General features: G+C 35.8%; 1 protein-coding gene across 6 annotated transcripts in view; it reads right to left on the bottom strand.

Annotated features, from left to right (window-relative positions):
- The window catches only part of SYNE2 (spectrin repeat containing nuclear envelope protein 2), a 415,658-nt gene that overhangs the window by 168,019 nt on the left and 227,671 nt on the right, over window positions 1–19,968 (bottom strand). For all 6 annotated transcript variants that reach the window (XM_027842877.1, XM_027842872.1, XM_027842874.1 and 3 more), the window contains 6 exons: window positions 18,176–18,316; window positions 13,221–13,403; window positions 12,644–12,781; window positions 8,168–8,356; window positions 3,586–3,708; window positions 1,181–1,363 (listed from right to left, as the gene is read on the bottom strand). In XM_027842877.1, the coding sequence (XP_027698678.1) occupies window positions 1,181–1,363; window positions 3,586–3,708; window positions 8,168–8,356; window positions 12,644–12,781; window positions 13,221–13,403; window positions 18,176–18,316 (957 nt within the window). The remainder of the gene's footprint in view (window positions 1–1,180; window positions 1,364–3,585; window positions 3,709–8,167; window positions 8,357–12,643; window positions 12,782–13,220; window positions 13,404–18,175; window positions 18,317–19,968) is intronic.

Genomic DNA, 19,968 nt, shown 5'->3' with positions numbered 1-19,968 from the left:
CAGTGCTGCGAGTGGTGAGTTTCTTTCATATCTGAGGTCAGAGTTGTCTTACGGTTATCCTAAAACCATCTAAGAGGTGGAAGGTCCTCTAGGAGACCTTTAGGATGTTGCCACCAAGGAATGGTATGTTAGAAACAGCATGTAAGTATCCTCCCTGCCACATGGCTTTTCCCTAAGAGGTAGGGAAGGTATCTTTGAAATGACTCTAGGGCTGAGCTTCTGACATGGCTTCCCAGTCACCTGGGGCATTAAAAGGTCAGCTCATGGAATTAGTGCCCTTCAAATATTAAGGATGGCCCACTGCTATGTGAGTTAAAACGCTCTTCTGACTAAACATATTTCTACGTGGAGACAAGGATGGCTCCTTCAATCTGAAACAGCACTGTATCTTTGCTGAATATTCTTTCCATGCCATGGCTAAGTAAATGTTAACTGTTAGAGGGTTTACTAGTGTCTCATTTTGTTCCAATACAGAACCTGAACCACTGAACTGGCCTGAGTGAGGCCTGGCTCACAACTCTAGGTGAAGAATTTTTCTCAGCATGAATATGAAAGATATTTTCACTTTGTGGTTAACTATAAATCCAGTTTTTATCTGTACTATTAATATTTATTTAGCAGCCCTAGTCACAAACCCTCATAATACAGTTTTATTTAGTGACTGCTATATACAAATAACTTATTCTTAGTTGACATATATACGATTTATTACATATATGACATATATGATAAAGCACTTTGAAAGATCTTTGGTATAGAAATGGGCTATAATCTAATGGTCTTCCTCAACAATTTTATCTGCATAGAAATATATACCCAAGGACACTTTATTCCCTCTACTCCAGCTAGTTGTGAAATTTTAGCTGCACAGTTTGATAACTGACTTGGAATGAAATATGACTTCCTCTACCTTTCTTCCTCTTTTATCTTGTAAAAAACACAGGGCTGCCATTTTTTTTCTTTCTTTCAGGCAAAACTAGGAAACATTTGAGGCCAAATTTGAATTCAGGTCTTCCTGATTCTAAGCTCAGCACTCTAACCACTGCACCACCTAGCTACAGGACAACAAACTGCAGTCATGAAAGTCTACTCTCCACTGTCAAATATGAAAATGAAAATATCAGTATTCTTGGTGTGACATTTCCAACCACTGAATTTTATGTCAGTATAAATCACTCACCTTCAATAGTTCATTTTGTTCATAGGTCACCTTTTCTAACATTTTCACCTCTTGTGAAAGCTGATTTGTCCTTTCAAATACTGGCAAAGATTTCATTCCTGTTTCAGGCAAACTCAGGACCACTTGGTAAGACTCTATCTTGGCAATGGCCTTCTTCATGGGCTTTATGTTTTCAAGTATGACCTAAAATAAAAGATGCCAATGTTGTATAAATGTGAAAGAAAAAGTAACTGCAAAGCTTAAGTATTGAAAAATGACAAATTCTGTTACTTAATACTAGAAATAACACTTGGTAATTTTAAGCTGTGTCCTCAGGTTGTTACTGATTGACTAATATTTTAGTTTCAAGAGATAGGAAGTGGGTATAATTCTCCATCATCAAATTTTATGCTTCTACCATCATTTCTTGAGATTTTATAACAATTTATTAATTACTCAGAACTGTTGTTATGCTCTAAGCATATTGTTTTACCTAAACTTCATTCATCCTCCAGGGACTAGCTAGCACAATCCTCTGTATACAAAAAGTACTTAATATTTGTTAAATCAAGTAACTAGATAAAAGACACCTGAAAATGGAGCTGAGAATTTTATCGAAGAATTGAGTAACTGCTCCTACTAGGTCCACCTCTAGGCTCTTCTTGTTGGATAAATATCTATTTTTTCTAATTTTCTCTTTTAGCCAGGCTCAAAACTTTGGAGTCATCTTTGACTCTTCAATCTCCCTTATGGTGAACATAATCTCATTTGCTAAGTCCTGTTGATTCTACCTACAATCTCTTTCATAGGTTCCCTCCTTTCTATTTTTATTGGCACCACTATCGTTAAGGCCCTCTTGTCCTGTCACCTAGACCAGAGGTTCCCAAACTTATTTGGCCCACCATCCCCTTTTAAAAAAAATTACTCAGCACTCCCCTGAAAATCTACTTTCTTCAAACCTTTAACAGTTTTTAAAATTTGTATCATTTAAAAAAAATACTTTTTAAAAATGATGCATCTTAAATGTATTAATTTATTATAAATTTGTGGGGCTTTTTCCTGCATTGAAATTTTGATGACACAATATTACATCATTTAACCATATAGTACTATATGTAAACAAGTCATTACATGCAGTTATTCCTGCTGATGCATGCTGGACTTCCCAATAATGAGCAACACACTGGCCTGCCAACACTTGCTTGTTAAGACCTGTTGGAGGACTTGACCACTGATTGGTTATAACTTGCATTTTGTGAGTTGACTTGGAAAATAATGTAATCACTACAACTTAAACTCTGTTACAGAATAGATGAGACATGTACAAACAGTTTTTCAAAATTTTCTTATCTTCTTTCCTTATGCTTGCACTATCCCCTTATTTTTATTTAACATCCCTGAATTTCACCTGAGGCTACTACCACCCCCCCCAATCCTTCTAGCACCCCCTGGGGGTGGTATTGCCCACTTTGTTAACCTATACCCTAGGGTTATGGTAATAGCTTCCTAACTTATCCCCCTGCCTCCAGTCTCTTATTTCTATTCATGCCACTTGTAATCTTCCTAATGTACAGAACTGATCACATTAGACCTCTGCTTAAAAAAAAAAAATCAATGGTTCACCATGTGTATTTAATGAAACTTAAACTTCTTAGCCTACACATCCAGTTCCTTAGTAATCTGGTTCTAGGATATCTTTTCAGACTCAGTTCATATTAATTTCCTTCCTACACCATTAACTCCAGCCAAACTGGACTGATCTCTATTCCTTGATCTCATCCTGCCCTCTCTGCTCCTATGGTTTGGCATATACCATCACCTACTCCTGTCTTTTCCTTCCTTCAAGGTCCAGCTCAGGTGTCCCATTCTCCAGAAATCCTTCTTTGGTCTTCCCAAGGGCCAAAGAAAGGAACAAGTGGTTCCCTTTTGCCCAACAACCTTGAACATCTCAGGCAATTTTGCTTGACTCCTCCTATGAATTTAATCATCTTCTAATTTATAGTTATTTGCATATGTCTCACTCTCTCACTAAATTTTAAGTTCTCTGTGGATAAGAACTTGATGCTTTTCTCATCTATGTATCTCGACAACTTATATATAATAGTATATGGCTATAATAATATATATATATACTATTTTACATATATATATAGAGAGAGAGAGAGAGTATAAAATACATAATACATAAAAGTAAATAGCTATAGAATTTAACTTATTCAAACTGGGATTTTCATGTTTTCCTCAGCTTGTATATAGTTTCAATCCAAAGATTACACTAATAATTGCTGAAACCTTGTTTGTTCTTCTCCACCTAAGTTACTGTCTCCTAATATGAAGCACCTACATGTCTAAGAAATATAGCACAAACACAACATAAAGATTCAGAAAATATTTTTAACGATCCATGATCCATGATCCATGCTCACCTCTCCATGCTTAAGATGTTCCTCAGGCGAAAAATCAAATATTTCTTTGGAAAACAGGATAGCTTTGATTTTTGAAACTTTCTTTTCTATTGATTTTACTTCAGCTTCAATAGCAACCACCTCCTAGAATTTAAGAAGTATTTTTTTTAAAAAGCTGATTTCTTTTTATTGCACGTTAGTCACACATGCAAAGACCATTTATTACTAGTGATTGGATTCTCAAACAATAGCAATGATATGGTGCAGTGGTGTCAAAGTAAAATAGAAATAGGGGCCACTAAACCATATATAAGAATCACTATGGGCCACAGATTGACTTAGAAAACCATACATGTTTATATGTCTTCTTTATTAATATGTCAACACATTAAAAACAATTAGGAATTACATTTTAATTTGGTTCAGGCTGTACTTGGGAGGGTTGTGGGGTAGGCTTCATGTTTGACACTTCTGGTGTAGTGGATAGAGAACTGGCATTGGAGCCATGAAGATCAGGGTTTGATGATGATGATGATGATGATGATGATAGCTAGCATTTAAATAGTGTCTAGTGTGTGCCAGGCACTGTGCTAAGTGCTTTACAAATATTATTTAATTTTATTTTCACAACAAACCTAGGAAGCAGGTGCTATTATTATTCCCATTTTACAGTTAAGGAAACTGAGGCAAACAGGGTTAAGTGACTTCATCACATAGCTAGTAAGTGTCTGAGATGGGATTTAAAATCAGGTCTTCTGGAAAGGTCTTCCTGACTCCTGACTCTAGGTGTCTTTTATCTACTGCCTCTGACACATATTGGCTTTGTGACCCTGGTTGAGCCACCTAGCAACATCTCAGTGCTCTCCCAGGTCTATGAGACTATAAATTGAAGAGAAGGTACCAACCTACACTGGTATAGAGAATTCCCTTATTCAGGTATTCCATATGCCAATGAAACCATAGGTCTAGTTCTTATCCTAATTGTATTTTCACATTAAACCTAGATATTCTTTGTCACTTACCCCTATTCAAAACTGACCAAGCACATCATCAGTTATGCTTATTGCTTTTACAAGTGTTAGGTAGATGTAAGAATATAGCTATGTAGAACAGCACATAAAGAACCGCACTCTTTACTCAAGGAGACCTCAAGTCCTAGATCTGACCCATACAGGCCATGAGACTATGTTGTTCTTGTCCTTCAGTTGTTTCAGTTGTGTCTGACTCTTATGACCCCATTTGGGGTCTTCTTGGCAAAGGTACTGGTATTTTGCCATTTCCTTTTCCAGCTCATTTTACAGATGTGGAAACTAAGGCAAACAGGGTAAAGTGACTTGGCCAGGATCGCATAGCTAGGAAGTATCTGAGACCAGATTTGAATGTAGGAACACTCATCTAGAGTCCAGGTCCAGTGCTCTAGCCACTGCTCCACTTAGCTGCCCTGTATGACTATAAGCAAGTCATTTAAACTCTTAGTGCCCTCAAGTGACTCTGAAGAGTTGCCAGAGAATGTTGGCAGAAAGGAGCTGCTTACCTGAGAATATCTTACGCTGATGCAATCTCAGACCTGGGACAAAAAAACTTCTACAATTCACTGTAGATTGTACTGTTTATAATATTATAATTATTATGTTACACAATTTTATATTATTATACTATTGTGTTATTTAACCTTGTGAGCTTGTTTAGATGGAGAGTTCCTAGAGGGGTAGGGGTCTATCTTTTGCCTCTGTTTGTATCCCCTGTGCTTAGTACGGTGCTGGGCATTTATTAGGCACTTAATTAATGCTTGTAGACTGACTCAAAGGCAGGAGTCTCACATAGGCTATATTCTTAATTCTTCTTGCTGATAGAAGTATGCAGTGGTATATAGGCAATGAAGAATAATGTACATAATTAGCCTTCAATCATCCACAATAGTATGAATTATTGCAAACTGTGAACATCCTAAAATCACTTAAACTTGGCTTTGAGATATGTTTTAATACATATATGGGCATGTCTGACTTGCAGTATTCAAAATTTCAACACATCATCACCATCACTAACATTTGCAGAGCACTTATATTTTATTTCGTTTCATACAACAACCTCATTAGATGAGTGTTAATACTGCTCCAATTTTAAAGATAAGGAAATTGGGGTATGGGGAGGGGGTGTGCCTTGCCTATGATCACCTGGCTGGGAAATATCTAAGACAAGATCTATACTTAGATCTTCCTGACCCCAGTCTAGAGTTCTAACCACTATTCTAAGTTGTTGCCTCAATCACAAAGTAATTAATTTAAACTTTAGAAGACTAATTCAGCAGCTGCTGACCAACTGTTCAGTTCTTTCATCCCAAGACCTTACAAAGAAATTCTTCTTTTCGGTAGAATGTAAACCCTAGAGGGCAAAGACTATAATATTTTTGTCTGTGTATACCCAGTGACTAGCACAGTGCCTTAGACATAATAGGTATTTAATAAGTTTTTGTTAAACTGAATTGAATTTCTCACTCATTCTACAGCGATGAGTTTGATATAAAGGCACTTACTGAAAATGAGACTGATAAAAAGGCACATCTGTATCTGTGCTATTTTACAAATTTTCAATGTCTCTAAGTCAAAAGAAGAGGCAGCTAGGTGGCTCAGTGGATAGAATACTAGGCCTGGAGTGGGGAAGACTTGAGTTCAAATATGGCCTCAGACATTTACTAGCTGTGTGACCCTGGGCAAGTCATTTGACCTCAGTTAAGTGACCTTAGCTTTCATCTACTGGAGAAGAAAATGGCAAACCACTCCAGTATCTTTGCCAAGAAAACCCTATAAACAAAAATGATCCACAGGGTCATACAGAGTCAGACATGACTGAACGACAACAAAATTATGATAAAGGGGGTTAATGTTTTGGTCATAAGACCCTGTTCTGGGATGCATAATACGTGAGGAAATAAAAACGATCTAGACATAGTGAGGAATTTCAATAAGCTATTTGATCGTGAATTTATTTAAGCAATCAGTCGATCAACAGAATTTATTAAATAACTACTATGTGCCAAGGACTGTGCTAGTCACCATGGAGACAAGCCAAGAACATAATAGTCCTTCTTCTCAGGAAGCTTATGTTTTTTTATGGGAGACATAATGTGTAGACCCATGAGTATATGCAGAATATATACACAATAAATACAAATGCATTTGGGGAGGAAGAATGCTAGCATTTTGGGAGATTGGGAAAGGTTTCGTGTAGAATATAATGGGTATTGAAGGAAGCAAAGGATTCTAAAAGGTCGAGGTGAGGAAGGACATGGTGGACAGCCAGCAAAAAGCATGGAGATAGAAGATAAAGTCTTGTGTGTGAAGAACAGAAAGCAGTTCAGTTTGACTGGATTGCAGAGTGCAGGAAGGGCAGGAAGGTACAATGAGAATGGAAAGGTAGGTTTATGTAAGGCTGTGAATGAATTTGAAGCCAAGAGAGCATTTTATATTTGATCCTAGAGGCAATAGGGAGCTTCACTGAGTAGGAGAGTGATACAGTCACATCTGGGTTTAAGGAAAATCACTTTGACATGTGGAGGATGGATTGAAAGAAAGGAGAAGGGAAGAGAATGTGCATTTATGTAGTGCCTACTATGAGCTAGGCACTGTGCTAAGTTCTGCAAATATTTTATTTGATCCTTACAACAACCCTGCAAGATAGATGCTTATTTTCCTCATTTTACGGTTGAGGAAACTGAAACAAAGAGGGTAAGAGACTTGATCAGCATCACACAGTTAGTAAGTGTCTTTCTCTGGATTCGAACCCAAGTCTTCCTGACTCTGGGCCCAGTGCTCTGTCTGCTGCACTAAAGTGAGGAGAAAACTGAGGCAGCCTAGAACAAAATTATAGATTTAATATTATTATTTAGACCTAAGGTAAGCATCAGTGCCCCCTAGAAAATTTTTTTACCATATTTCTCAACCTATACTTTAAATAAATAGTATCACCCCTTTGAGTAATGTATATATGTTACTGGGGCATCTACGTGGTGCAGTGTATAGATTGCCTGGTATGGAGTCATGAAGACTCATCTTCCTAAGTTCAAATCTGGCTTCAGACCCTTACCAGCTGTGTGAGCCTGGGCAAGTCACTTAACCCTGTTTGCCTCATTTTCCTCATCTGTAAAACAAGCTGGAGAAGGAAACGACAAACCACCCCAGTATCTTTGTCAAGAAAACCCCCAACAGGGTCATGAAGAGTCAGATTCAACTGAAAAAGGACAACAACAAAAATATATAATACTAAACTGAGTGGATACTTTCTCACCCTAAGTATACACTCTTCCTATTTAGGGAAGGTAAGTATATGTTTTAGTTTAAAAGTTTACCTACTGGGCTACATGATGCAAAAGGAAAGATAAATAACTAAGAACTATTGGATAATTTAAACAATCTTTACTCTAATTACTTTATCAATAAGATCTTGAAAGTAAAATGTGCCAAAGATTGAAAATTATCACAATGAAAATTGTCAGTAGACAATTGAGAGATGACTATATCAGTAACAGCATTGTAGCTATTCTTTAGTAAAATAAATGTAAATTAAAATAACAAATCAATCTTTTTACCAAAAGAAAACTTACATCAGCCATGTCCTGGATTTGTGGAAGACTTGCCATTAGTTTTTGCTGTAGAGTTGTGACTCTAGCACTTAGTTGGTTTAACCTAATTGGTGCTAAGTCATCTGTTTCAAAGATCACTGAAAATTCTTCCAGGTCAGAATAAACTGAATGGAGAAGATTTTGTTTTTGCTCTGAGTCTTCCAAAGCCATCTATAAAATTGATATAAGAAAGAAAAAGACAAATATCAAGAAACGGAAAATGTGAAAATATATTGATTTACTGGTATACATTAGAGAAGATTAGAATTTGCTACATTTTAAACTGCAAGACATATATTTTTAATGGTTATTTTCTAGTTTGACAGTGGAAGCATTGTACAAATAGCCTGTATTGTCAGCTAGAAAGAATTATCTATAAGGGTAACATCAGCAATCTGAACATTTTGGGAGGCTTTTTTTTTTAAAAAAGAGAAAACAATCTTAACAAATATAACAACAAAATTAGTTAAATAATGAATGAATAATATATTAGACAAAACTTTAAATTCTAATTTGTTTTTACTTTTTCTACAAAGTAACCAACTTTTTGTTGTTAGACCTTCATTCTCATATATACTTTTTAATTCTTGTAATTCATAAAATTATAAATTAATGTGCAAATTTAAGACTTCAAAATATTCCAAATATCTTTCAGAAATGTTTGAGCTATAAATACATTGTTTTCAGAAGTTTATTCTATTGAAATGTCAGGCCTATAAAAGAATATTCATGAAAATCCATCTAAATATGTTATAAATTATGCAAATCTATTTTTCTCCTACAAATTATAACTTTCTTCTATAAAGTCAATTAAATTTCAAAGAATACTATCATTATCAACATCTCAGATGTTAATGTCACATAGGTAGTACCAGATGTCCACTTTGATAGCTTCCTTCTCATGGCACTACCAGTGGTTCATTGGGCCACCCACATAGATGCAACTATCAAGATCATGTTGGCAGAGCTGCTGATAGGAAGTTCCAACCTATCAACAGAGCTTAATGGAGAGATGTCAGCCTATTAAATTTAAGCTCTTTGAAAACTGGGTTGGTGTCATATTTAATCGCCATCTCCATTGTTGCCTTTCATATTAGCAATCGCTTGTTTAATTGAATCCCAATTATGATAAGCTCTACAAAAACCAACAGACAGGCACTAACATGATCCATCCTTGCAGGGACTTTGTGAGGGAAACCATCAAGCATTAAAGGTAGCATGGTACAATGAAAAGAATGCTAGATTTGGAGTCAGTCATCCTGAGTTAAAATCATAACTCTGTCATTTAGTGCCTATGTGACCTTGGGCAAGTCACTCAATCTTCTGGGCCTCAATTTCCTTAACTGTAAAATGAGGTGTTTAGATGAGATGACCTTGAAGGTACTTTCCATATCTAAATCTGTGATTGTATGTAAATTAAAATAACATCATAATTATTATTTGGAAAAAAAGATGGCAGGATCTGAAATATGTCACCCTGCTACTGTGGGCGATGTTTTTCTTTCCCTTTTGTGAGTAGGTGTCAGGCTTCGATGGATTGATCAGGACAGAGTTATTTTGTCCATGGTCTCCATAATGTGAGGTCCAATTGCAGAGCTGCGCTATATGTATGTATGTATGTAATTTATATGTTTATATGTAATCCTTCAGAAATGGTCCCCATTGACAGATCAGTGGTCTGTGATAAGGTTTGGTTAATAAATATATAGGAATTGGAGACAGGAAAGGCATGAGTTCAAATCCCACATCTCAAACTTATTAGTTGTATGACCATTGATAAGTCACTTAGCTTCAGAGCCTCAACTCTCTCACTTGGAAAATGAGGATAATCATATTTCCAATATCTATCTCATATTGTTGTAGTATATATACATTATAATTTAAATAATTATATATTAAATCTAATTAAATAGTTAAAATCCCTTCCTCCTTTCCTTCCTTCTTTCTCTTCCCCAACAATACAAGTTCATTGTTTAAGTGGTGCTAAGAGTAATGAAAACAGGTCGAGTAGGTGGTGCAGTGGATAGAGTGATGGAGCTGGAGTCAGGAAGACCTGAGTTCAAATCTGGCCTGAGACACTTATTAGTTCTGTGACTCTGGGCAAATCACTCAATCCTGTTTGCCTCAGTTCCCTCATCTGAAAAATGAGTTGAAGAAGGAAATAACAAACTCCAATATCTTTGCCAAGAACACCTCAAATGGGTCATGAAGAGTCAACATAACTGAAAAATGACTGAGTAACAACAGTAACAAAAAGAATAATGCAAACCACAGAATGATGGAATTTTAAAGCCAGAAGGGACCACCCAGCTCAGATAGTCCAATAGTTAATAAGTCAAAGCACATAACATTAATACATACTATATTGTTCACTTAAAATATATAAAACATTTCTTACAGCCATTCTGTGAGGTGGGTATTACAAATATTATTATTCCTACTTTATATATATGTATGTATATATATTTATATATGTATACCAAAATATATATGTTTATGTGTATATATACTTTAAAAGGCTACGTAAATATTAGTTATTAGTCTGGGTTGTTTAAAGCTTTACAGAATCTATAACATTTTCTATGATGATGGAGATTTCTGAACAAGTTTACCTTAATTACATTCAAAACATTTATATGTCCAACTTTATGTATTTGGAACCCTCTTTTGCAAATGCAAACAGATGGAAGTTATAAGCCAAATTTGAAAAACATATTTTTAAAGATAAAATTTCTTAATTCAATATACTATGATGCAAGAAACTAGGATGATTATTTACATGTTCTCCAAACAAAAACAAAAGTAAAAACTAAAGGAATACAACTACATTTTTTTCCTATGTAAAATATGCAGTAGTTCAGATGGGGGGAAAATGGAGTGATTTCCCAGCAGTAGAATTCTCAAGAATTACTCCATTAGAAGGTCTTTCTGAATTTCAGGTGAATTTCAGGAATCCTGTCTTTTTCTATATCTCTCTTTCTCCTTTTTCTCTATAAGCTTCTCTTTAAACAAGGCCAGAGGATAACTGAGATTCTTTCCTCAGCACAAGTATCTCCTGAATGGTACCAATAGCACTTCCACAGATGTGTCAGCAGAAGGCAGCACAAAACCAGCAAGCATTATCCGTTCCATTCTGGACAATGTAATACTGGCCTTTCAGACTTGTAGAATAGGCACCATCTTTGTCTCCTAATTTGGTAAACCCACTTAAGTACTAGACTATGAACTCCTGAGATAACTAGAAAAAAACTGACATTTTTAGAAAGGTCCAGTGGAATGACCATCAACTGGGACAATATGCTAAAAGAAGTTCCAATTGGGAAGAGGAAGATAAATCAAGTTATGAAAAAAATATGATCATGTTTCAATCACAGTATCTAAGCTAGTGGAAAGAAGTAATAGTGTGAGTGATCCAGAACATCAGATAGTCAATCAACCAGCATTAATTAAACTTCTACCATGTGCCAGGCACTGTACTAGGTGCTATAATAATTTTGTGATAATCCCAAAGTCAATATTTTGCATAGGAAATCACATTTTCTTTGGAAGCAACTACAAAATTAAATTCTATCAAGTAATACTCATCTTCAAGTTTCATATTTTTTCCTTGAACAATATAGAAGAAAGGAAATATATTTACTAGAGAGAAGTTAAATGAATTCTCAATGTCTTGGAAGTCTGTTGAGAAAATTCCTTTCTCTCTCCCTCCTTCTTCTCTTTCTCTTTCCCTCCCTTCCATCCATCTATCCATCCACCCATCCTTCCATCCATCCTTCCTTCCTTCCACAATACAAGCTCATAGTTTAATGGCACTAAGAGTAACGCAAACCACAGAACCATGGAACCATGGAATTTTAAAGCTGAAAGAGACCACAAAGCTCAGATAGTACAATGAATATTTACGATGAACATGTACAATGTACATTTGCAGATGAGGAAACTGAGTTTTTAAAGAAGTTTGCGCAAAGTCATAAAGCTAGTGAGTGGCTCAGTTAGCTAGAAGCTAAGTTTATTAATTCTTAGACCAGTGCATTTTCTACTGCATCCACGCTACCTATGTATTGCATAGTAGGAAGAAAAGTTAATTTTGAACAAATAAGAAAATAACAAGACAAGTAGTGTGACATAGTGAACAGAAGGGTTTCTTTATAATCAGGAAGTACTGGGTTCAAATTCTGCCACTGACACTTGCCAGCTAAGTGACCCTGAGCAACCGTAGTCCAACCTTTCAGTGCTTCCAGATAACTCTCTTAAATCTAGAAGTTATAGATGGTTTTAGATCAACATCAGTAGAAGGAGTTTCCATACCAATAGTTCCCCAAACTGATGAAATTACAGGTCTCCAGGACTGCTGTCACCCTTACCTTACCCAAAAAGAAGACATCAATCAGAATAAGAGTCAGTCAAACTATCAGTTATCATTTGGGTTCAGTGAGCCTCAAAAAAATGAACACCTACCTGAAGGGTATTAGCATGGTGACTCAGGGCCTTTGAAGAACTGTAGTCAGTAGGGCCATCTAGCAAACTACTAGTATTTTCTATCCAAGTCTCAGTATTCCTTAAGAGGTCATTATATTCCTCCATCTTAAGTGTGGCCTGGGAAAAGAACATTGCAATAATTTTCAAAATCTGTTTTTGATTTTAAGTAGATTTTAGTAATTTAGAAAATGAGGATTAATCACAATCAGATGTATGTATGAACCTGTTTCTCTTATTTTGATGGATATTGTAACATAAGATGAAAAGTGAATGATTAAAATCTAAGAATTTTTGGTTTTCTCTAAAACCAGGATTATTAACTTTTTTGTGACACCAACTCCACTTTGGCAGGTCTGGTGAAGCTTATGGACACCTACTTAGAATAATATTTTTGAATATGTGAAAAAATACATAGGAATACAAAGGAAAGAATTACATTGGAATAATCAAAAATATTTTAAAAAACAAGTTTGAAGACCAAGCCTGCAAAAACCAATCTCTTTTTTGACACTATATATCATCACAGTCTTCTGCTGTCCAGGTGTCACAGACTCACCTTATTTAACTGTGAAGTTCTTTGCTCTGCCCTCTGTGACACCTGCTGGTACTGTTGAAAGGGAACCATTAAGTTATCCATCCATTCTTGGGCTTGTCCTGGGTCCTGTTCAACTATATCCTGGACTTCAGAATCTAGTTCATTTAGTTTGGAATGCCAGAGGTCTAGTTCATCCCACATTTTCTGTAGAAGGAAATCAGAAGTAAGTCAAGGTGTGGACACTACATTCCTCGCCCTCCTCTCTATTAGTGGCTGTGCCTTCACCCATACTTCCCAATGCACTGGTCCTGAAGAGAGAGAGACAAGATGCTCCTTGCTCCCACTTGACTTTCAGATTCTTCTTTTACTACCATTGCTCAGTGACCAGGACATTGCAACAATCTCCTCTTGGAAATTTATAGTCAGTGTTTTCCAACCAATTCAAAGTATAGGGGCTGTTTTAAACCTGGTCCCAGGTCATTTCAAAAAGTTTAACACTTGGGTCACTGTCTTCCTCTCCTCCCTAACACCAACTCTTACGCTAGAGGACTTCAGCATACCATGTTGATGCTCCCTTAAACTTTCTAACCTCTCAATTCTTCAGTCTTCTTAAATCCAATGACCTACTCCTTCACTACCATTAAGTATGCGACTATGTACCAGGCAGTGTTCGAAATGCTTTGCAAGTATTATTTAATCTTCACAGCAACCCTGGGAAGTAAGAGTTATTATTATATAATTTAACAATTTGAGGAAACAATTTGTTTAACAATTTGAGGAAACTGAGGCAGAGAACGGTTAAGCAAGTTGCTCAGGGTCATACAGCTAGTAAGTACTTGAAGCAGAAATTTGAATTCATGTCTCCCTGACTCCAGGACCATCACTCAATACACTGCACCTTCTACCTGCTTCTTTTTGATGAGCTGGAGCTAGGTATAGTTAGTTTGGTGAAGAGATTTAGACAGAGACATGATAGCTGTCTTCAAGTATCTGAAGAATATGAAAGAGGGATTTGACTAGAAAACGGCAAATTTCTCTATTGTAAAGGGAAGACAGTAGAATATGTAAACTAGAGGTCAGTGAGCTTGATTTTGATTTCTTGGAAAATTCTATAAAGGGTCATTAAAAAGATTGAAAATCTAGGGGAAAAAAGTTTTACTTCTACTTTTACTTCTTTTGTTTTTTAGGTTACTAAAAAGTAGATTGGGAATACTGTAGAAATTATTTATTTACATTTTAGGAAAGCATTTGATAAAGTATCTCATGCTATTCTTTTAGAAAACAGAAAAGAAGAAAGGGAGGGAGGGAGGCAAAGAGAAAGAGATATTTAATGATTATACAATTAAATCAGAGTTCAGGGTCTGAACACAAAGAGCAGTCATTACTGGTTCAATGTCACCATGGTAGGAGGTCTCATATGGAAAATCAGTGGGATCATTACTTAACCCTGTGCTGTTTAATATTTTTTATCCCAAATGGATTAAAAAACATAAATGGTATGCTTAAAAATTTAAGGGCACACTTATCAAATTTGAAGATGACATAAAGTTAGAGAGATAGTTAATACACCAGATGAAAGGGTCAGGGTCAAAATAACTTTTGCAGCCTAGAGTAATAAATGAATCTAAGATGAAATTCAATAGAGATAAATACAAAATTTGGGGCTCAAAATTTTATTTGCATAAATATAGGATGGCAGAAGAATAATTAACACTTTGAAAAGGATTTAAGGGTCTTAGTGGACAATGTTTCAGCAGTGTCATGTGGCAGCTTTCCCTCCCATCCTCTCCCTTCCCTACTGCCCCAGTCAAAAAAAAAAATAATGCCTTCTTGGACTGCATTAGAAGATACATTGCTTCCAGGCATAAGGAAGCTATAATTCCTCTATAGTCTCCCTAGGTCCGACTACAGCTGGAATATTGCATTCCATTCTGTCACTGTGTCATGATTTAAGAAGGGCATTACTATAGTCATACTTTATATAAGGGTTTTGTTTTCTTTCAATTTGAGTGGGGAGCAGTTGAAAGGAAAAGGAGGCTAGCAAAAATGATAAAATAAAAAATTCAAAAATCCATGGAAGAGGACAGAAGAAAAGTTAGTAGGAAACACAAACAAGTAGAACAGTTTTGAAAATAACACAATGAATTTTTTGTGTACTTGGAGAGAGAAGCAAGCTGGCCATTGCACAAATTCTTGTCCACACATACAATTTTCTTTTCAGCATTTTTCTTTGTATATGGCAACGCTCATCTTGTTTAGTATTTGTGAAATTCAGAATTTTTAAAAATGGTAATTTTTAAAAAAGGATGTTGATAAGCTGAAGAGTGTGGAGAGAAGGGTAAACCAAGTGAATCTATGCTATATGAGGAAAGGTTGGAGGAAGTGATGATGCTTTGCTTGAAAAAGCAAAGACTTGAGGAGGGGAGGCTATAATAGGTAGTTTCAAGTGTTTTAATATCTGTCATGTGGAAGAAGGTTTAGACTTGTCCTATTTGTACCCAGAATGCAAAACTAGGAAGACTGAATGGGTATAGTCAAAAGGCAAACTTAGACTTAGGTCAAGAGAGCTTCCTTATCTATTCAAGCTGTTCCAAAGTAGAATGGGCTATTCAGTCAGTAAGTCAATCAACAAATATATATGAAGCACTTCCTATGTCCTAGGCACTGAGCTGCCTTGGGAAGTAGAGGGTAACTTATCCTTAAAGGCCTTCAAACAGAGCATATTTGGCCCCTTGTCAGGTATGTTAACATAAGGGATTCTTTAGGGTGTGGAGTGAACTAGATAGATGGCCAATGAGGTTACTTCCAACCCTGAAATTCTGTGATTCTGAGTTAGAAATTTGTCCTACTTGGCCCCAGAAAATAAAACTAGTTAGCAATGGCTGAAAGTTTTACAGAGGCAAGATGTGAGCTTCATAAAAGGAAGAACTTCCTAATTATTGGTTGGTTGGTTGGATTTGTTGTTGTCTTTCATTCTCCAAGAGGACCAAAATGACATTACTATGTTGGAGTCAAAGTACAGACTATGGCTGATCAGACCAATATGAGCTTGGAAGGTTCTGTATAAAAAGTTAATTGGATTACTTCAGCAAGAAATGAGTTCTCTGTCACTGTTGGTCTTCAACCAGAGGCTTCAAATGGATGAATTAGGCATGTTATAGAGGGAAAAAGAGATTCCTATTCAGGTATTGGTTGTACTAGATTGACTTCTGGGGTCTCTTCTGATTACATCTGGCCATGTGAAGTCTTGAAGGCAAAAATCTTTAATCATTTTGTCTCATGTTATCTAAGTGTGATAATCTCTAGGAAACCTATCTATGTGAAAACTGACTAAATTAGGTTTACCTACATAGAAAGATCCTAAGATTTTGTCTGTGGATGAATACCTATAATTTGAAATAAAATCCTTTAAATTAAAATGATTAAAAAATGCATGTCACATTGGAAATTTAGACATGGAATCTCAAGACTATGTACAACGTTATTCTTAAAATGTGACAACCTAAAACCAAATGCAATAAAATAATATAAATAAAATGCAATATAATGTGAACAGGGCAGAGTATAGTCCCATGATAATTTGTTCAGATCTATCTGGATTATTGTAGTCAGCTCTGGGTCCCTTGTTTTAGGATGAGCAATGATAAGCTAGAGGTTTTCCAGAGAGAAGCAGCCAGAATGGAGAGAGTTCTCAAGATCTTGCCAAATGAGAAGCGTTGAAGGAACTAGAAAGCCTGAGCCTGCAGAAGTCTCAGGAAGTCTTCAAGTATGGAAGGGCTGTCCCACAGAAGAGGGATTCGCTTGTTCTTTTTGGTCCCAAAGGGTAGAACTAGGAGTAGTGGCTGGAAACTGCAAAGAAATTCATTCAGGCTCCCTAACATTTAGAGCTATTCAGAAGTAACAGGCTGCCTCAGGAGGTAGTGAGTTCTCCCTCATTCCCTCACTCTTCAAGTCAGTGGAGAGCCACCTGCCAGGTATGATACAGAAGGCATCTTTTTTAAAGTCCAGTTTGGACTAGATGTACTCTAAGATGCCTTCTAATGTTGCGATTCTATGATGGTGAGTTTTAACAAGGATATTATCCACAGGTGCAGTGAGGTTTAAATAAGAAAATGGATTGTAAAGTACTTTCCAAACTTTAAATTCCTATGCAAATACCAGTTATTATTATTATTAGCCTACTGTCATCAGGCCTCAAGTCTGGTGATAACATCTTCCCCCAAGACTTCTACTGCACTCCTGCAGAGTTCACAAAATGTTTATAGAGCAATATAGTCAATATTTAACAATCTGGCTGGCAGGAATATATGCAGACACACTTAAGTTTCATCTGCATTATTAACACTTTATAAAGTCTACACAATAAACAAAACAATAAATCAAGCCTAGATGACTATTGATTTCTGCTCACAGTGAAAATTTAACAATCTGCTTTTTTAAGCTGATTAGAACTGGCTCCAGCACAGCCCTCATATGATTTCAACTGAAAATGCAATTACATTTGGACCTTTTGACATTCTTTCATTCTCTTAGGAGTCAGAAGTTAAGTGGTTACTATCTCTTGTAACCTATTGAATCATTCCCTTTGCTGTGGAAAGCTTGCTTTCCTTTTTGTGTTCTTAAGCTTCCTTCAGGACCTAGAAATTGACAAGTCAATGACTGGATGGATCTCAATAAATATGTTCTAATCCCCACCATAAATATGTTTTTAAAATGTAATCATCATTTCCAATAAGGATACCCTATTCACCATTAAAAGTTTCTAGTACTGTCATGATTCCAGTAAATGTGTGCCTTGTGAGCTGGGCCCAGTGTCCATGTGCCCACACAAGGTACCAGATGCTCAATACTTCATTAGCTGAGAGTAACAGGAAACATACACTGGAGACCAAGTAGCTCCTGAATAATCAAATTGTGGAATACAGATCAAAGTCATCAACATCCTTGCCTGAAAGGGAAGAATTAGAGGTCATTACCTTTTGAATTTCTTGAGCTTGCTCAATATTTTTGCTTTTCTGTTGCAACATCTTTTCAACATTCTGAAGCCCATGATTAATTTCTTCTATTTTTCTACTCATCACATAAAAAGGCGAACTCTTCAAGACTTCATTTCTAATCTGTTATAAAAAGAGAAAGTCTTATTCAACATCTAGAGACGATTCAACATCCTATCCATTTATTCTCTGATAAAGGGTAGTTAGGAGGTAGAAAGGAGGCAGTCACTCTGTCATGCAAATTCACTCAGAACAATTCCTCAAGAACTGGGGGATTTTTTTTTCTAGGTGGGATGTTTATACTGATGTGGCTTATTCGGTGTTGAATAGCAATTTTTCTTCACTAAATTGACTATTCACATCCATGCCAAAAGCTACAGATGGTATGCACTGTTTAGAATATCAGAAACATTACCCACAATGGTCAAAGGATACGACTTGCCTCACAATGTGAACTTCAGAAATAAATTATTTATGACTTGTTATCTCGGCTTCCTGTGACAGCTTAGGCACACAAGTTAAGCATTTCTAATAAAACTAAACTTATTCCAAAGCAAGCCAAAGAAAATGCAATTTCTACCCTAATGTTCATTTGAGTGAAACAATATAGTGTTGAACTAGCTGACACTTGAAAATATATGCTGCTTAATATTTTTAGGGTTTTTCTTCACAGCAATCAACACCCACTCATTGAGCAGCATGATTTTCTACCTGAATTATTCCTTAAAGAAAATAACTTATCTCTAGGAGATTAATGACAAATATGTTGCTTCAAATACCCCATGAAGATTCATTCTTTTTGAAAATTACATTGATAGGAGTCTTGATGTAGCCACTAAAATAAGTGATGATGATAATGATGATGATGATATCTTACTTTTGCCTAGTATTTCTTAACTTTGCAAATTACTTTTGCAATTTTTCATCTGAGCCTCACAATGACCTTTTACGGGCTTTTTACAAAAGAGGAAACTGAGGAATAGAGAGGATTAATAATTTGCCTAAGGTAATAGATAAGATTAATAGCAGAACCAGGAACTAGAACATTCTGGTCCAATCCCAGATCCTTTCCACTAGACAACACTGTTAATATCATCTGCTGATTTTATTAGAAAAAATTTCTAGTTGAAAAAGAACAGAATTTTGTTCTTGTTTGGGGGTGGGATTACTTAATACATCTACATTAAAGACATACCTCTTAAATGAACTGCAAAAAAAAAAGATCATGATGTAAGAAACACAAATAGCAATTTGAATTATATGGAAGGTTATAGTTTATACTGTCAGATGATAACCGTTAGCTGTTATCTTTTGCATTAATGTTAATACATATTAATCTACCTGTGGTCTAAATTACAAGTGGAATTTTTCAGAGGCCTAACCTTTAAAGACTCTAGATGCTTTCAGTGAGTTTTCTAAGGGATTCCACATGCTGTTTACAATAGAATAGCATTTAGTTTGACCTGTAATTAAAGACATGCTATTCTAATGAAAACAATAGTCCCTGATGCTTTAGGAGCTACACAAAAATTGTATGTGTCAAAATGATAAGGTTTGCTGCTAAATGCATACTAGTAGAGAAAGGAATTCTAACTTATATAATTATTATCTGAGAATGCTGGTATACACATTCTTGGTGTTGTGGATGTAACAGTCATATCTATAATACTTGTTATACATTCATGCTTCTTTAGTATAAATATACTAAGAAATATGATACAGAATGCATTGTTATATCAAGATATTACTAATTCCATCAATTATATTTAATTTTT

The sequence above is a fragment of the Vombatus ursinus genome, unplaced genomic scaffold (assembly GCF_900497805.2).
Source record: "Vombatus ursinus unplaced genomic scaffold, bare-nosed wombat genome assembly UNPS02014893.1, whole genome shotgun sequence".
NCBI classification, from domain to species: Eukaryota; Metazoa; Chordata; class Mammalia; order Diprotodontia; family Vombatidae; genus Vombatus; species Vombatus ursinus.
Note: the sequence above shows the minus strand (reverse complement) of the source record. Positions and strands in the feature narration are given on the sequence as shown.